This window comes from Arabidopsis lyrata (assembly GCF_000004255.2).
Source record: "Arabidopsis lyrata subsp. lyrata unplaced genomic scaffold ARALYscaffold_1, whole genome shotgun sequence".
NCBI classification, from domain to species: Eukaryota; Viridiplantae; Streptophyta; class Magnoliopsida; order Brassicales; family Brassicaceae; genus Arabidopsis; species Arabidopsis lyrata.
The window spans coordinates 887,678-904,118 of NW_003302555.1; the positions used below are offsets into that span (position 1 = coordinate 887,678).

At 36.5% G+C, this 16,441-nt stretch overlaps 5 protein-coding genes across 7 annotated transcripts; 4 read left to right on the forward strand and 1 right to left on the reverse strand.

Annotated features, from left to right (window-relative positions):
• Positions 1–2,374: 2,374 nt before the first annotated feature.
• Positions 2,375–6,916, forward strand: LOC9328210 (methylcrotonoyl-CoA carboxylase subunit alpha, mitochondrial). 2 transcript variants are annotated; one of them, XM_021012664.1, is made up of 16 exons: positions 2,375–2,791; positions 2,893–3,014; positions 3,115–3,262; positions 3,473–3,610; positions 3,833–3,928; positions 4,015–4,074; positions 4,383–4,475; positions 4,558–4,669; positions 4,863–4,967; positions 5,102–5,238; positions 5,429–5,663; positions 5,747–5,907; positions 6,044–6,157; positions 6,259–6,504; positions 6,593–6,689; positions 6,788–6,916. In XM_021012664.1, the coding sequence occupies exons 1-16, from the start codon at positions 2,441–2,443 to the stop codon at positions 6,790–6,792; spliced, it is 2,220 nt and encodes a 739-aa protein (XP_020868323.1). In that variant the 5' UTR covers positions 2,375–2,440; the 3' UTR covers positions 6,793–6,916. The 2 variants fall into 2 exon arrangements, with proteins under 2 accessions (XP_020868323.1, XP_020868324.1); XM_021012665.1 differs by lacking the exon at positions 6,788–6,916 and having other exon boundaries at positions 6,593–6,694.
• On the reverse strand, positions 6,891–9,707 carry LOC110224910 (pentatricopeptide repeat-containing protein At1g03100, mitochondrial). Its single transcript, XM_021012663.1, has one exon. It carries the CDS (start codon positions 9,340–9,342, stop codon positions 6,961–6,963), a length of 2,382 nt encoding a protein of 793 aa, XP_020868322.1. The 5' UTR covers positions 9,343–9,707; the 3' UTR covers positions 6,891–6,960.
• A 359-nt stretch (positions 9,708–10,066) lies between these two features.
• Positions 10,067–11,002, forward strand: LOC9325500 (non-specific lipid transfer protein GPI-anchored 2). Of its 2 annotated transcripts, none has more exons than XM_002889390.2 (3): positions 10,067–10,492; positions 10,594–10,668; positions 10,791–11,002. In XM_002889390.2, exons 1-3 carry the CDS (start codon positions 10,180–10,182, stop codon positions 10,889–10,891), a joined length of 489 nt encoding a protein of 162 aa, XP_002889436.1. In that variant the 5' UTR covers positions 10,067–10,179; the 3' UTR covers positions 10,892–11,002. The 2 variants fall into 2 exon arrangements, with proteins under 2 accessions (XP_002889436.1, XP_020870650.1); XM_021014991.1 differs by having other exon boundaries at positions 10,069–10,492; positions 10,597–10,668.
• Positions 11,003–11,212: 210 nt separating this feature from the next.
• On the forward strand, positions 11,213–13,934 carry LOC9325501 (tRNA (guanine-N(7)-)-methyltransferase non-catalytic subunit wdr4). Its single transcript, XM_002889391.2, has 10 exons — positions 11,213–11,492; positions 11,762–11,926; positions 12,098–12,278; positions 12,397–12,453; positions 12,537–12,607; positions 12,767–12,845; positions 12,928–12,987; positions 13,101–13,204; positions 13,280–13,340; positions 13,411–13,934. The coding sequence occupies exons 1-10, from the start codon at positions 11,356–11,358 to the stop codon at positions 13,774–13,776; spliced, it is 1,281 nt and encodes a 426-aa protein (XP_002889437.1). The 5' UTR covers positions 11,213–11,355; the 3' UTR covers positions 13,777–13,934.
• A 1,292-nt stretch (positions 13,935–15,226) lies between these two features.
• LOC9325502 (late embryogenesis abundant protein 3) lies at positions 15,227–16,434 on the forward strand. The gene is given in 2 exon segments (XM_021014247.1): positions 15,227–15,668; positions 16,075–16,434. Coding segments are annotated over 2 exon segments (558 nt in total). The 5' UTR covers positions 15,227–15,324; the 3' UTR covers positions 16,289–16,434.
• Positions 16,435–16,441: the final 7 nt, after the last annotated feature.

Below are 16,441 nucleotides of genomic sequence, written 5' to 3' on the forward strand. Positions count from 1 at the left end.
TTATACACAAACACAAACATTTTAATATCTTTCATAACAAATACAAACTTCTCTTTTATACACAAATACAAACTTTAACATTTTTTTTTGATAATTTTTCTTTAAAATTTTATTCTCAAGTCTCCCACATTTTCAGGTAATATTTTAATTTATAAATGGTGACTCTTTGCCCAAAAAAAAAAATTGGTGACTCTAATATTTTGTGTCCATTTAAAAAAGTGATGCAACTATTTTCATCATTTGTTATTATTGATGTTAATTTGTGTCATTTGAAAAAAAAATTAAAATTTTGCATTAATCAATGTAAATGATGTTAATATTTAAATAGGTTATGATAAATAATATGAATTATTGTGTATCTTTTGTAAATGATTTAAATATATATATCATTTATGAAATAACCGATGATATAGAATATATGAGATAATATAGAATAGATGACATAGAAGCCTACTTGTAAATGATTTAAATATAGAATAGATGACATAGAAGCAACGGAGATAAGAGATGAAGAATATATGAAGCAAATAAGAGATAATTTTGCAAATATGTTATGGGAAAATCAAAGTAATAGATAATATTTTTTAATGTGTTGTACTTTTTTTTATGATAAAATTATTCAACGGATTCAACAATATGTATGTTTAAAAATTAAATTTATATTTTGATCAATTTGTGTATTAATGGTTTATAAATATCTGTTATTGTTTATTTATTAACAAAAATAATAATTAATTATTAATATATATATATTTATATATAAAACCGCACTTATCCCGCAAATAGTTTTTTCACCAATCAAATATTATTTCGTACCGCTTATTTTATACAAACCGCACTTGTCCCGCAAATATATTTTTCCCACACGTCCCGCAGTTGAACCGTACCGCACTATAATACCGCACTTCTCCCGCACCGCAAAACGCGGTTACCATTCGGAGCCTTTCTTTTCTTATGTGAATGATCGATCAAACCCGTCTGGCCAAGAACTAAAATGAATTTATAATTTTAATTCGTTTATTATTTGGAATAATAATACTATTTCATTCGGTATTAAATAAGAAATAATGATAAGGATGCTGACAAGAGAAAAGTGACAAAGACAGGATGTCTTGGACGGTGAGCTTTTGGACCACTTTCGTCACCCTTTGTTATTTTCTCCACGTTGGCTTTTAGATTCGATCTATTGCTATTGCCGATCTTGCGTGTCAAACGTTTTTCAATCATTTAAAGTTGAGTCGGAGTTACGTTGTTAATGACTTCTTCATGTAACATTTGTAAGAGATAAATATACGGTGACTAACTAATGTTATTGTATATTGAATAGTTTGAGTAATCCGATCGAATGTTACATTTAAAATCATTTCATTCAGCTTTCTAATAGATCAAGATTAAAAACGAAAAAGTCAAATTTAATTTACAAGAACTAATCAGCAAATCATGACTGAACATGTTTTTTGTTGTTTGGTATGCATTGCTTGTTTGACACAACTTATGTTCACTCTCTTTTTGGTTACCCAACCAAACTCAAATGAAGATTCAAGACACGGACAAATAAATTATCCACCTATTGGGAACAATTAGGGAGTCTGACTGACTTCTAAGCATCACAAACGGTTATATACTATTTTACATAAACTTTTCGAGTGACTTAAAGATTCATTTATATATTGTAAACTAAATAATAATCAACAGCGTGACTTCAAATCAATATATTGTCTTCTTATAACTATATCCTCGTTCAGTTCGTTGCCAATATTGAATTAATTTAAAGGATTGTGTTTTTTTTTTTTTTCTCTTAATTGTATTGTTTTTGTCGGTTATAGACTAGAGGATGTTGATGCAAAACAGAAATAAATAGAGGAGTCAACACTCAACAGCCACCTACCTAACAAAAACTTTAATAGTATATTAGTCCCAGCTCGATCGGTTTCATGCCACCAAAGATTATACTACAATAATGATTTTCAAAATCATAATAACTATGTCCACATGTTTTTTATTAGTCAAATTTGATTTATATTAAAATCTAGTATATAGTAAGACCAAGTAATTTAAAATTACATTCTAACATAAATGCGATTTATATCGATGATTCAAAAGTATTTATATTTCAAAACTGAAACAAGGCCTTGTAGGTTGCTTTGAATCTTCCGTACAGATAAGCCCATTAATTAATAAAATAATGAAGCCCATAGGCCCAGACTTGTAAAATCAGGTAAAGACGCAACGCAAGCGGCACATCAGACGCATATCCATTCCGACCAACCATGATAAAGTGTGCCACGTCACTACTCATCGTCGATTAGTTTCTAATGTAAAGACAAAAATACCCTCGTTGTTTGGTTTTATCTACAACTACAAACACAGCCGTGAGCCAACGTAGTTGCTGAGTCACACTTGTTTTTTTCCACTCGGAAAATTCGAAAATCGAGATCAAATGTCGATGATGACGGTGTGGGCACTCCGACGGAATGTTCGCCGGAAAAATTACTCGATGCTCCTGAGATATATTTCCGACTCCGCATCTTTTGAAGGAGCCTCGATTAAGCCTAAGGATCGTTGTATTGAGAAGATTTTGGTGGCGAACAGAGGCGAGATTGCTTGCCGGATCATGAGAACGGCGAAACGTTTAGGGATTCAGACCGTTGCGGTTTACAGTGACGCTGATAAAGATTCGCTCCACGTGAAATCTGCAGACGAAGCGGTTCGGATTGGCCCGCCCTCGGCTAGGCTCAGTTACCTCAGCGGTGCGACTATCATGGAGGCAGCGTCTCGGACTGGTGCACAGGTGTGAGTTTTGATTACTTTATTGTTTAGTTCCCGAGACTTCATTGGATTAGGAGATAATCGTTATCTCGTAGCTGATGTTCTTCTTTGAAATATAACTAGGCAATACATCCTGGCTATGGTTTTTTGTCAGAAAGTTCTGACTTTGCCCAACTCTGTGAAGATTCGGGTCTAACATTCATTGGACCTCCAGCATCTGCAATTAGAGACATGGGTGATAAAAGGTACCATAACAGCCTCCCTATTGCGCATTTGCACAAGCTGTTTTTTTTATCATCTCTTGAATAGCTTCTGAGGACGTGTCCCTCATGTGAGTTTATTCAGTGCATCCAAGAGAATAATGGGAGCTGCTGGAGTTCCTCTCGTGCCTGGATATCATGGCCATGAGCAAGATATTGATCATATGAAATCAGAAGCGGAAAAGATTGGATACCCTATAATAATCAAACCAACACATGGAGGTGGGGGGAAGGTATGTTATGACTTATGACATTGGTTTGTCCAATAGATGGCTTGTTGCAATAGTCAGAGTACTCACATGTTTCTATTTAATTTGATCTCAGCTCTGGAAACATGGTTTATAATATTTTTAGTGGCGGAAAGACAGATCATTGGTCAATAAGTTTGATACCCTTTTAAATTATACTATTGGTTTTGAAGCAAAGTAAGCTTTTGTTTTTAGGGAATGAGGATAGTGCAAAGTGAGAAGGATTTTGCTGACTCGTTTTTAGGGGCTCAACGTGAAGCTGCTGCTTCTTTTGGCGTTAACACTATTCTTCTCGAGAAATACATCACCCGACCGAGGCATATCGAAGTCCAGGTAGCGGGTCATGAAATTCCATATTCTGTTTCTTCTATGAGAGCCTGATTATGGCGCATTGAAACCCAGTTATTGTGTATAGAAGAAGACATATATTATTTCTTTGGTTTGAAACCTTAACTTCTATTTCTTTTCTGGCGTATTCATTGAGTAACCATTTCTGGCTTTTCTCTTTTTCTAGCATTTTAACTAATTTTGCTTCGGTGTTTCCACTGCTTTTAGATATTTGGTGACAAACATGGAAATGTTCTTCATCTATACGAAAGGGATTGCAGTGTGCAAAGAAGACACCAAAAGATTATCGAAGAAGCTCCTGCGGTAATGACCGTATTTCGTTCTATTATTATTTCGTATCTTTTCTACCATAAATGGATGTGGGTCTGATTGACACTCTGCTGGTGCAGCCTAATATATCTGAAAAGTTCCGCGCAAACTTAGGCCAAGCTGCTGTCTCTGCCGCACGGGTATCCCTTTAAATCCTGCTTTCATCTTGTTCAGATTTAATTGTTTTTAGTGAGAAATCTTACTCGAAAATGTTGCATTACCATGTTCTGTATATTGCATTTATTCATAGTAGATTGTATGACCCATGTGTCTCTATTTTATGTTGTGCACTACTAATATTTGATCATGAGTTATATGATCGAAGTTTACCATTGTTAATTTGAGTTCAATTGATGTGTAGTCTTTTGAAACCTCTTCTTGCTAGGCTATCTTTCACTTCAACTTCCACACGAAGCGCTTATATTCTGTTACCTTCTGATATTTAAAGGCAGTTGGATATTACAATGCTGGGACGGTGGAATTTATAGTTGACACTGAGTCTGATCAATTTTATTTTATGGAAATGAACACCCGTCTACAGGTGCTTCTTTGATCTATATGTTTATTAAATTTAACTCAATAAACATCTGGCTATCCAAAGGAAAACTGATGATCCTTCTTAGGTCGAACATCCTGTAACCGAGATGATTGTTGGTCAAGATCTTGTGGAATGGCAAATTCGGGTTGCCAATGGGGAACCTCTCCCCATAAACCAATCCGAGGTGCCAATGTCAGGTATCGCTCTTCCTCCTTAATATAAATGGAAAATAGTGGTTTGGTTTATTCTCATTCGTTATTCCGTGTTGAGTCCATAAGATGTTACTTGTGGCTGAAAAAAATAATCTGAACAACATTCTTTTGATAGTTTATCTATTAATTTGCAGCTGTGAATTCTTTATTTTGACCCACATATTTATCTTCTTGGCAGGTCATGCGTTTGAGGCCAGGATATATGCTGAAAATGTTCCAAAAGGATTTCTTCCTGCAACTGGGGTCCTCAATCATTATCGCCCTGTTGCTGTCTCACCATCAGGTGAAGTACAAAATCGTGTATACAAGTGATTTTTCTCCATCTTATGGAAAGTTTTTTTTTTTTCTCTCTTAGATATCTGACCCTGTTTTTGTCATGTTGTTAACCTCTTTCATGTTGGAATTTTTCTGTAATAGTTCGGGTTGAAACTGGAGTTGAACAAGGAGACACAGTTAGCATGCACTATGATCCTATGATTGCAAAGCTTGTTGTCTGGGGAGGTAATCGCGGCGAAGCTTTAGTGAAACTGAAGGATTGCTTGTCTAACTTTCAGGTAGATTCCCTGAGAACATGTAACAACGTTTTGGAGCTCTCTGCAATTTTAATTATACCTCAGCATAACTATAAATCGTCAGGGCCTTATGGTTCCATTATGAATTTCTTAAGAAACCTTTTCGGGTTTCTCGGCTCATCGCTTCTTAGTTAGCACAATAGTTCAGTAATTACATGGTATCTGTTGACAGGTAGCAGGTGTACCTACAAACATAAATTTCCTTCAAAAACTTGCTAGTCATAAGGAGTTTGCAGTGGGCAATGTAGAAACTCATTTTATTGAGCACCATAAAAGTGATCTATTTGCTGATGAAAGCAATCCAGCTGCAACAGAAGTGGCATACAAGGCAGTCAAGCATAGTGCAGCATTGGTGGCTGCTTGTATCTCCACAATCGAGCATTCTGCTTGGAATGAAAGTAGTCATGGTCAGTTCACATGAGTCTAGTCTCTTCTTTACAAGTTAATGATTCCCGAGTATGCCTTAATTCATATGTGTAAACTCATCCAGGGAAACTTCCATCGATATGGTATTCTCATCCTCCTTTTAGGGTCCATCATGAAGCCAAACAAACCATTGAGATAGAGTGGAATAATGAATGCGAGGGAGCTGGCTCTAACCTTATATCACTCGGTGTAATATCTCGACCAGATGGAAGCTATCTCATTCAGGTTTTTAACTCACTTTTAGATTCGTTTTAAAAGGATAAAAATGAACACCATTGCTACATTATATACATACTTCATTTATGAGTCTTATAATTGGAAATTTGGAATTCTGATGTTTTGACAACATTCCACGAGACAGGAAGGCAATGATTCTCCAAGTTTAGAAGTCAGAGTAACTCGAGAAGGAAAGTGCAATTTTAGAGTTGAAGCGGCTGGATTGAGCATGAATGTTAGTCTAGCTGCGTACTTGAAGGTAAATCATTAGCATCATGTTCAAGCAACTCTTCACAGCTTTATCTCATGGTCTTTCTGCCTCTCTCGTAATTGCTACTTATGATTTGTTTTTGGTAACAGGATTGTTATAAACATATCCATATATGGCATGGTTCAGAACACCATCAGTTCAAGCAGAAGGTAGGAATCGAATTCTCTGAAGATGAAGAAGGAGTCCAACACAGAACCAGCTCCGAAACATCATCACACCCTCCAGGAACCATTGTGGCCCCCATGGCTGGTTTGGTAGTCAAGGTCCTTGTTGAAAACGAAGCCAAAGTAGATCAAGGTCAACCTGTATTAGTCCTAGAGGCAATGAAGATGGAGGTTAGTATACAAACCTCTTCATATACCATAAACATAAGAAACAGTTAAGTAACTATCGTTTTATTCTCCCTTCTCCATGGTGGTTCAGCACGTTGTGAAAGCACCATCCTCTGGAAGCATACAGGACCTCAAAGTTAAAGCAGGCCAACAGGTTTCAGATGGCAGTGCTCTATTCAGAATCAAAGGTTAGTGGTAATTTAGTACCAGCCTTTTTTTTTCCTTTATACATTCATATCATCCTTTGAGAATTCAACCAACTCCACCAGTTTCACAATCTTTGCAGGATAAATAACACGATTTGCGATTGATCAAACCCATGCTCTGGCTTACCTGAAACCTCAACTAATACGCATTTGGTTGTGTATATAAACAGAAATCTTACAAAAGATAAATAAATCCAAAGCTTTATCAATGCTTGTGCTGCCTCTATATAGATCTTATTGATTACATTAATAATCAAGATAGTCCGAGCCATTTCTTGAATACTAAACCAGCTTCTCTCTTCTTGAGCTGAGACTCACTTTGAACTTTTGGAGCTTTGCCTTTATAAGCAGTCTTGTGATACTTCAAGAAGAGCATCCGATACTTGTACTTATCAACAAACATATTCTTTTTCTCCATCATCTCCACAACTTCATTAGCCCGTGAGAAAAATCCGCCTCTAACAAACGTGTAGAGCACCGCATCGAGCAACTCTTGATCAAACCTCATCGATGAAGTAGCTGCGGCTATGGACTTCATTTCTCCCCATAGCTCAGTGACCTCTGTGTATTTACTCCCTATAGCTGCATATCCTGTGACCATAGAATGAAAAGTTTGAGCATTCGGTGAATGCCCAAGACTTCTCATCCTCTTCAATGCCTTCTCTGCATCTTGCATCAAACCTTTCTTGCTAAAGAAATGGATCACATTGTTCCAATCATGAACACCAGCATCCAAACTCTGCCCTTCTCTGATTTCTCTCAAGAGTTTCGACATAAGTCCCGCCTCTGCGTTTCCTTCACATCCCTTTAAGAGCTTCTCGAACTGCTGACTTCCACCTCTCGGTATCTTCGCCTCTTTCATTTCCTTGAACACATTGAGAGCTCCATGAGTATCATTCTGAATCACTTGAGACTGGATTAAAGCTTCATAACAGCTTGAGTCTAATTGAATCCCTGCCTTCTGAGCATCTCTAAGGAGTGATGTCACTTCTCTAGTTTGGTTTGTCTTGCAGTAAGCTTTGAGGAGCGAAGAATAAACCGAAGAACCGGTTCTTACCCCAGCCATACGCATCTCGTCGAGTAGATCATGCGCCTGATCTAACATTCCTAGAGAAATACAAGCGTTGATAACATTCACCAGCATCGAGTTATCACTAGAAACAGGGGAGTCTTCATGTTCTGCCTTTAACAGAAACTCTGCTAATTCCTTCATCTTTCCATTCTCCAGGAATGCCTTTGCTAATTTCACAAAAATCTCTTCCGTCGGCTGCAAAACACCACGTTCCGAGGTAATCAATTTGACTTGTATATGCAACTTAGCCAACAATGCACCAAGAACAACCTTTGCCTCAGCTTCAAGTTTCAAAAACTTCCTGTCTCTACAGAACTCATCATAGGGAATCATATTGTGAGTAGAAACCACTCGAGTTTCGGGATTATCATGTTCTTTAATCTCTGATCCCTTTTCAGATACTTTTTTGGTATTGAATCTATCATCATCTGTAGTATTAAATCCAAGAATGGCGGCTCCAAGTGAGTTCCTTGCTACATTTCCTCTTCTTAGCATTTCCAGAACCATTTTCGAAGCAGATTCAAGATCCCCGAATTTTAAGTGACAAATAAGCACGCAGTTATAGAATTGCCAAAACTGAGAATCATTCAAGTTGCAAGCTTCATCTATATGCCTTTGAAGCTTCTTCAGTTCCTCTCTCCGCCCATTTCTTTCGTATATATGAGCCATTATTACTAACAAGTTAGCATCAGCTTTAACACCGATCTTGGGTATCATATCAAGAAGCTGTTCAGCTTTTCGTGTTGTCCCAAACAACAAACAACCCGCCAAAGCAATGTTCAACACCTGAGTATTAGGCTTCATTGCAAGCAAAGGTGCGTTGCTCTTCTTCCGTGGATCAACTCTGTTATTATGAAACAAGTAACCAATCTCAAGAACCAACTCAGCAGAAAGATAACTTCCTGATCCCGCAAGAGACATATGCGCCAAAACTGCAGACCAAGCACTCACGTGAGGATACTCTTCTGTCTCAACTAGCTTCCTCAAGATCGTTGATGCAGGAACAGCCATGCCTGACTTGGCGAGAGCCAAGGATAGATATAATAGAGGTTCCTTCTCCAGCAAATTCTGTTTACTCTCCTCATAGGCTTGTTCCACTAAACTGTAACTCTTTTGTAGCCAATTGGAATCAAGACTCTCAGCAAAACAAACCAAAACATTGTTAACAACAGATTTTCGCGGAAACCCTTCCATTTGCATATGTTGTTCAAACAGTCTCCAAGCTTCATCACATCTATGTTCATCAACTGCAATTTGAATTTCTTCATTGAGTTTAGCAGGATCCCTCGCTTGAAGCAATATAGATCCAGAAATGCTTGAAAATGCATCTGTTCTATGGATAGACCATACATCGAATCTTGTACTAATACGAAGCTTAGATAACACACTGAGGTTTCTTGCATTAGACAGAACATCTTTACCCGCCAAACCATGTTGTAAAGAAGCTTGAAATTGAGTACCTGTAACTTCAATGGCGTCGAGGAGAACTCCACGAAACAAAGAACTCAAACGGCACTGGTGAAGTGAAACAGCCCGAAGCTTCGTTTTCCTCCATGAAAACATCTCTATTATCTGAAAGATCTTGTTTTTCTTCGTCAATTCGTTAATACCAAGTCTAAACCTCCTCGACTGTTATGAGTATTTTATGAAATCTGTCTCCAAGTTTCATTCAGACATTTCGTCGAACACTTGGTGCGTGAACTGAACCAGCAAGCTTTGAGCACTAACAGGAGATTAGGACAAAAAGACAAAAGCTTTCTTGAGCAGACGGTGTGTCTTTCACCATTGATGATGACAGGTGCGAAAAATCCACGAAACCTTAATCACACTAATCACTATAGCCAGAAGAAAACTTGTAAATTTTGATTAACCGAAAAATACGAAGTGTTGATAAAAAGAGAAAAGAAAAATAAGTGAATAACTAATATTCTAAGGAATTTGTCAAATTGAGTATAACTATATCATACGGTGTTATTAAATGGTCTATCAAAAATTGAATTGTTAGTTAGAAGTTAGAACCAAATCATGCTTAGTTATTTCATTTGGTTCAACTTATAACATTTCATAAGTTTAAGCTTTAACTAATCTTGGGTTGATTTCATTAAATTCTATGGTAACATTTTTGGTTTAATTAACAACACGCATATATAAACACAAGTTAATCCAAAAACAAAAAGCAATGCATAGTTTCAGCTTTATCAATAGGGTTGGTGTCATTAAATTCTATAACATCTTTGGTTTACCAATACGCATAAACACAAAAAGCAATGCATAAATTCAGGTTTATCCATAACTCTTAACAAAGCCCCCTCAAACATTTCTATAAGTATATCACCCTCATGACCACTGATCATATCCCATACAATCCCAAAGTGTACACGTATTTTCGAAAAACCCCAAATGATTCTTGCAATGTTAGCCCTTGTAATAGCCACCGTTCTATACGGTGGAGCCACCACGGTCCAAGCCGGATGTAATGACGCTCTGACCAGCCTTTCCCCTTGCCTCAATTACCTCAACGGTGGCTCAACGTCACCTTCTTCGAATTGTTGTAGTCAATTTTCCACGGTGGTTCAATCTTCACCGGAATGTTTGTGCTATGTGGTTAATAGCAATGAAAGCTCATTTTCAGGGTTCAAATTTAACCGGACTTTGGCTCTCAATCTCCCTACCGCTTGCAATGTTCAAACTCCATCACCTAGCCAGTGTAACAGTAAGAAACTTGCTAATTCTAACATTATACACTTCAAAAATATATGTTTGTTGATCCAAAAATATTGTGGGTTATAATAATTTTTCCGGCGTATGATATAGCAGGAAGTAACAGACCAAGCACGTCTCCGGCGAATACTCCTGTAGGTTCACCTCAAAGTGCTCCTTCACCGTCAGGTTCACCATAAATAACTCAATTCACTTCAAAATCTTTTCTTTTCTTAAGAATTGTGCTTTTGGAAAATTGACTGTTAGAAAACAATTCATATTTTTGTTTAATCGGTGAAACTTGTAAACAGGATCGAAGAAGTTTCCATGGAGTAGTAATGAAAGCTCGTCCAAAAGAAATGTGATCGTTTTGTCTTTAGTATCCATTGCTCTGGTCCTCGCTAAAATATGAATTTCAATCTTCTTTTTATTCTACTTTTAAACAATTTATGTCTCCATGTAGTGCTTCCTCAATGTATTTTTATTAAATTAAATATATTAGTTTTGAGTTTTTGACATAAAATTCATATTCATGTACGTTGAAGTCTTTCCTACTTCGATATAAAACATTAAAAAAAAAAAAAAGAAATATGTTGATAAAAAAGAAAAACAAAAATAGAAATCTTTGAGATATATTAAAAGCAGGAAAGATAGTCCAATGGGCCCTTAAGCTTTCGATTTCTGGCCCAACTTAGAAAGCCAGTCTAACGCGCATCTAAAGCGAGTACCACACACGCTCGATTTCTTAACTCTAATGAGAAAACGATTAGACTAACATCCAAACAATCCAAATATAAAATCGATTTGTTGTTGTTCGTGGCGGCTTTTTTTGCTTTAAACCCTAAAACTCCAACCTTTTTTGCTCTCTGTGTAACAATGGAGGAAGAATCTCACACCGAAGAAGTAGAAATCCAAAACAAACTCGAAGTTGCTCCTGCATTGATTTCCGTTCATCCATCTCAGAAATCTCTCGCTGTCGCTGTCGGTTCGGATCTTCGTGTATTCAATCTTATGTAAGTTCATAATCGAATTCGAATTTGTTTCTTCATATATTGTGTTTTTTTTGGAAACAATAATGTGGTTCAGACATCGGAACCCGGAAACTTCTCTTCGTGTGTTTTGTGTAATTTAACAAGTTTTTGACGAATTTTGTTCTGCTGCTTAAAGCTGATTCAATTGAATTTTAATCACCAATGCAAAAGTTTTAAACTTGGAATAGATGAGTGTTTAGTTTATCTATCTAGTGATAGTTAACTTATTGCTTTAAATGTTTAATCGACAGAGAGAATCGCCCAGTTAGTTTGGTGGATGAATCTGATGGGCCTTCCCGTAAGGAATCCATTAGAGCTATTCGTTACAGTGCAAGTGGAAAGCTTTTTGTGTCCGCAGGCGATGACAAACTCGTTAAGATTTGGTCTACAGATTCTTGGCGCTGCCTTAACACAGTGTAAGTTAGTAACTATATATCGTAAGCATTACTATGATTATTAATTGGTGTTCCATTTTTAGTGTTACTTTTCACAAATTGTGTTTCTAGCATTGCAATTCTCTGTTTTTCCAAAACAGACTCTATGCTCATCTCAGGTTTAATAGGCTTATAACATCATAATAATGGCAGATGTTCTGAGAAGAGAGTTAGCGCAGTTGCTATAAGTAGCGATGATTCACATGTTTGCTATGCGGACAAGTTTGGTGTTGTATGGGTGATCGAGCTGGATGGGATCAATGAGGGTAAAACTTTACCTAGTAAGAAGGGTGCGCTGCTGCTTTCACATTATTGTAGTATTATTACTAGCCTGGTAAGATAAAGTTTTGTCAAAACGCCTTTCTTCTATGTTGTCTCGTTCTTGTTGCATTATGAAATAGCTGAAGATTTAACTTACTATGTCACTCATTCTGATTTGTTCTTGTTTATAGGAGTTTTCCCCAGATGGTAGATATATTCTTAGTGCTGATCGGGACTTTAAGATAAGGGTAAGCTAGTCTAATTCACTAATGTACAATGTCATGCTTCTCTTGTTCGGTAACTCCTATAGTGATTATGTTTGCCATCACAGGTGACTGTTTTTCCCAAGAAGCCTCTAGAAGGGGCTCATGAAATACAGAGTTTTTGTCTTGGACATTCAGAGTAAGTTCGAGTAACATGTAATCTCATCCCAAATATTCTCTTTGCATCCTAAATGTTTGGTTTCTAGGATATTTATCAGAGTGTTGTTTACAAAATGAAAGATTGTAAACAAAGCTGAGTATCGAACAGCTCCATTAACATTGTCTTAAACCTTAATAGGTTCATCACCTGCACAGCATTTGTCAGCACTCCAGAGCTTACTCAGGGATACCTCATGTCTGGAAGTGGAGATTCAACTGTAAGTCATCTTAAAGTCTACATCTCCAGTTCTTACGACCAGTCAGTGATGCTTGACTCCTTGCTAATGTTGTTAATTTCAGGTTCGATTGTGGGATATTACATCTGGGTCTCTTCTTGACACATGTGAAGTTAGTACAGTGGTAAAATCCTTATTTAGTTTTATATTCTTCTGCTAATTAATCGTTATATATCTGGTTTTGAATCTTTTTCAATATTCGTCAGCGTAAGTGATTTCTGTTTGTACGTATTGAAGGCAGGGCATTTAGAGTCTAATGAAAGTGAGTCGCCGACCCAAGTCACAGTTACCGACATATGCGCTATCCCGAATTCTTCTCTTGCAGCAGTGGCAATTCAAAGGCAAGTCCAATATTTTAGCCCACATACGTTTCGTTTGAATCAGATGTTTGATTACCTCTATTAATGTAAATGCAGTTTTCAAGGAATATTCTTGTTAAGCTGTGATTTGACAGCACATACTCTCTCTATCAGAAAGGTATGAATACTGTTAGCAAATCCAGTAAAATCAACAAAACTATAATATAACTGGGTAAATAATCTTGTAGGTGATAAAAATCCCTGGAGAAAGTTTCATTCCTACAAGTATATCTGTAAGTGCATCTTCAAGATTACTATGGATGGTATCAGGAGCCTCAAACCTGCCTGGTTCGAACCATCCTGGTTTTTCAAGGGTTCGGGTCATCTCGTGCCTTGAGACCGAATCTTCAATCCTTGAAGACGAGCATATTCCAGGAGGGACCAAACTGTTGGAGCAATTACAAGGTAAAGTTCCAATAGAAGAGAGTGTAATGAGTGCCGCGGCAGAAGCTGTGAGAGCGGCAATGTCCAGCCTTTTGATGAAGAAGCAATACTCTGAAGAGAAGAGAGAGTTCAGAAAAAGAACCAGAAATGATAAGAAAACCACACAATGATTGCATTTTGCCAAAAAAAAATTTTTTTGGCTTATTATCTCTGTTTTTCTGACTCACTCGTTGTATCTTGAATCTTGATCATTATGTTACCGTTATAATTTCTTTGTTACTATTTCAAAAATGTTATCTATTTATTAAAAAAAAAGTAAAAGCCTTTATTTATTTTACTCACAGTTAAACTAGTTTCTTATAAATTTAAAATTTAACGTGTATATATGTTTTTGGTGATGAATAAAAAATTAGTAGCTAAATAGATATATAGATTTCTTTCTTTTTATTTTGGTAGAAAAACGTATATATATATTTTTAAAAATTTATTGAGTCAAAAATTTATTTTTAAAGAAAAATAATTTTAAATGTAATTGTCTTGCGAAGTCGGTAGAAATTTCAGTCCTTGCATAGCCTTAGTCTGGAATCCAGAGCTTACTTGTATGTATTATAGCAGAGATAAGAAAACCCTTTTTGAGAGCATCTTCAACCCCATATTATTATAGAGTACATTTTCTCCAAGCCCACTCTATATTATTATTCTCTAAAATAGAGTAAATGATAGAATTGTTTTATATATAAAGTAACTCTATTTTTTTTTACACTACCTCTATTTTAGAGTAACATATAGGAGTGATACTTTGGAGAGAAATCAAGCTTTATTTTAAAATCACTCTATTTTAGAAAAAAATAGAGATTTACATGGGAGATCGTCTTAGAGCTACATAGATGCTTCCGAAGCTCTGTTGATCTATGGGCTGCAGTTAGAAGATGCCGGTGCTACCTCGTATCCATCCGGCGGGTTCTCCAATGCATGCGCTACAATTTCATAATTTGTGTTTTAAGTAAATAAAAAATCTCAAATAAATTTATGCGGGGCTCTAAGACCATTTCCAATGGCAGTTTCTCAAAGAGTGTCTAAAGATTAAAAAAATAAAAAGTAATAAAAAGGTGGAGAGAGAACTAGACACAGTTTCTCATATGAGAAACTCTGAGACACCCACTTTAATAGTTAGGTTTATATGATTGGTCAGATTTTCTTTTCTATAATTTAAAATTTAAGTAAATAATTTATTTATTATTAAATGAATAAAATAATATAATTAAGAAACTCCCATCAGTTTTTTTGGTTGGAAATGCTCTAATAATTTTTTAAGGTCCACATCAATTTAACTAACCAATCAAAACAATTCAATTTCAAAGTACCACATGCATATTGAATTATAGTTCCAAAGTAAACAAAAATTTAGAATTAGAAATTCTCAAATTTTGAATTTATGTATCTAAATCGGATTTAAACGAAGAAACAGAAAATTAGCAAAATCCTATATACCTTTTTTTGTTAGATAAAATCCAAAAAGGTCGATTCATGTCATCAACATGCCGCAAGACAAGTGTGAAATTCAACATCCACGTGTCAAACAGACATCGAATAAAAAAACAAGAAGCTCCTACTTTCAAGATCCAAAATCCCATTAACTCGAAAATAGTAATAACAAATCAGAGAAGCTCCCTAGAAGAAGCCTCGAATAAAAAAACACAAAATAACTAAATAAAGCAATGGCACAGCATCAGCATTCTCCTCAAAGGCTAAGAGATCAGGAAAACACACGGCCGCATGAACTATACGGCGACGTTTTCAGCGTCTCCGGTGATGATGACGTGGCAAGAAAGCAAGGCGTTAGTTTCTCTCAACCTGATCCAACGGTTGCGACGATGGGATCCGCAGACACGGTTACGATTGGAGAGGCTTTGGAGGCTACGGCTTTATCTCTTGGAGATAAGCCTGTGGATCATAAAGACGCAGCTGCCATTCAAGCCGCCGAAACTAGAGCCACCGGTGAGTCTATGGCTCGACCTGGTGGTCTTGCAGTAGCGGCTCAAGCGACCTGGTGTCACCGACTGTTCATTCGTAGAAGACATTCTCACAGTAATGACATTTTTATAATTTTGCTTTGTTTCATTATAACTACAGAAACATAAGGTAGAGGGAGAGATTGTGGGATCTTGAAATCAATGTAGTGATTGTAAATTTCATATTAGCCCAGATAGATTAGTCTTAAGTTTCGGTCCAATATTTCAGAGTAGTCTAGGTACAACAGATATAGTTGGAAATGAAATGTGACTATTTCTATGGCTAATAACATCGAGATGGATTCAATATGTTGGATTTTTTTTTGTTTGTTTTTGGTCTTTATATACGAGATTGTCTTTGCTAGGAATCACTTTATATGATTAAACATCCGTTATTCAATCTCTATTCATAACCAATTAAGTCCATAAATCTTTACATCTTTTTGTTTCTATTAGTGTTTCATTCTAAAAGTCTAATAAATTGGTGCATTCGGATTGTTGGGTTGTGTAGGATGCTGCGGAGAAGCTTCCAGGAGACAAGGTGGTGACAAGTGAAGATGCCGAGGCGGTGGTTGGAGCGGAACTTAGAAGCAGTTCTGAGATGAAGACAACTCCTGGTGGTGTGGCAGATTCCATGTCGGCCGGGGCAAGGCTCAATCAGCAACTCTAGCTAAGTTTCTCTTCTTTTGGTCTCTTGGGCCATTAATGAAGTTGTACATGAAGGAATAAAAGAGATGGTTTTCTCTATCAATTCGCTCCTTTATTATATATATGTTTATAGAAATTCTCATATTATTTGCAAGAATTTCACATGAAGGAAGTA

Bases quoted from the DNA above. Each gene is read 5' to 3' on its own strand.
- LOC9328210 (XM_021012664.1), top strand. From the start codon at position 2,441: ATGTCGATGATGACGGTGTGGGCACTCCGACGGAATGTTCGCCGGAAA. The intron at 2,792-2,892 runs GTGTGAGTTTTG...AAATATAACTAG, and splicing joins CGTCTCGGACTGGTGCACAG to GCAATACATCCTGGCTATGG. The intron at 3,015-3,114 runs GTACCATAACAG...GAGTTTATTCAG, and splicing joins AGAGACATGGGTGATAAAAG to TGCATCCAAGAGAATAATGG.
- LOC110224910 (XM_021012663.1), bottom strand. From the start codon at position 9,342: ATGTTTTCATGGAGGAAAACGAAGCTTCGGGCTGTTTCACTTCACCAG.
- LOC9325500 (XM_002889390.2), top strand. From the start codon at position 10,180: ATGATTCTTGCAATGTTAGCCCTTGTAATAGCCACCGTTCTATACGGT. The intron at 10,493-10,593 runs GTAAGAAACTTG...CGTATGATATAG, and splicing joins ATCACCTAGCCAGTGTAACA to CAGGAAGTAACAGACCAAGC. The intron at 10,669-10,790 runs GTTCACCATAAA...ACTTGTAAACAG, and splicing joins AAGTGCTCCTTCACCGTCAG to GATCGAAGAAGTTTCCATGG.
- LOC9325501 (XM_002889391.2), top strand. From the start codon at position 11,356: ATGGAGGAAGAATCTCACACCGAAGAAGTAGAAATCCAAAACAAACTC. The intron at 12,608-12,766 runs GTAAGTTCGAGT...AAACCTTAATAG, and splicing joins TTTTGTCTTGGACATTCAGA to GTTCATCACCTGCACAGCAT. The intron at 13,205-13,279 runs GCAAGTCCAATA...ATGTAAATGCAG, and splicing joins GCAGCAGTGGCAATTCAAAG to TTTTCAAGGAATATTCTTGT.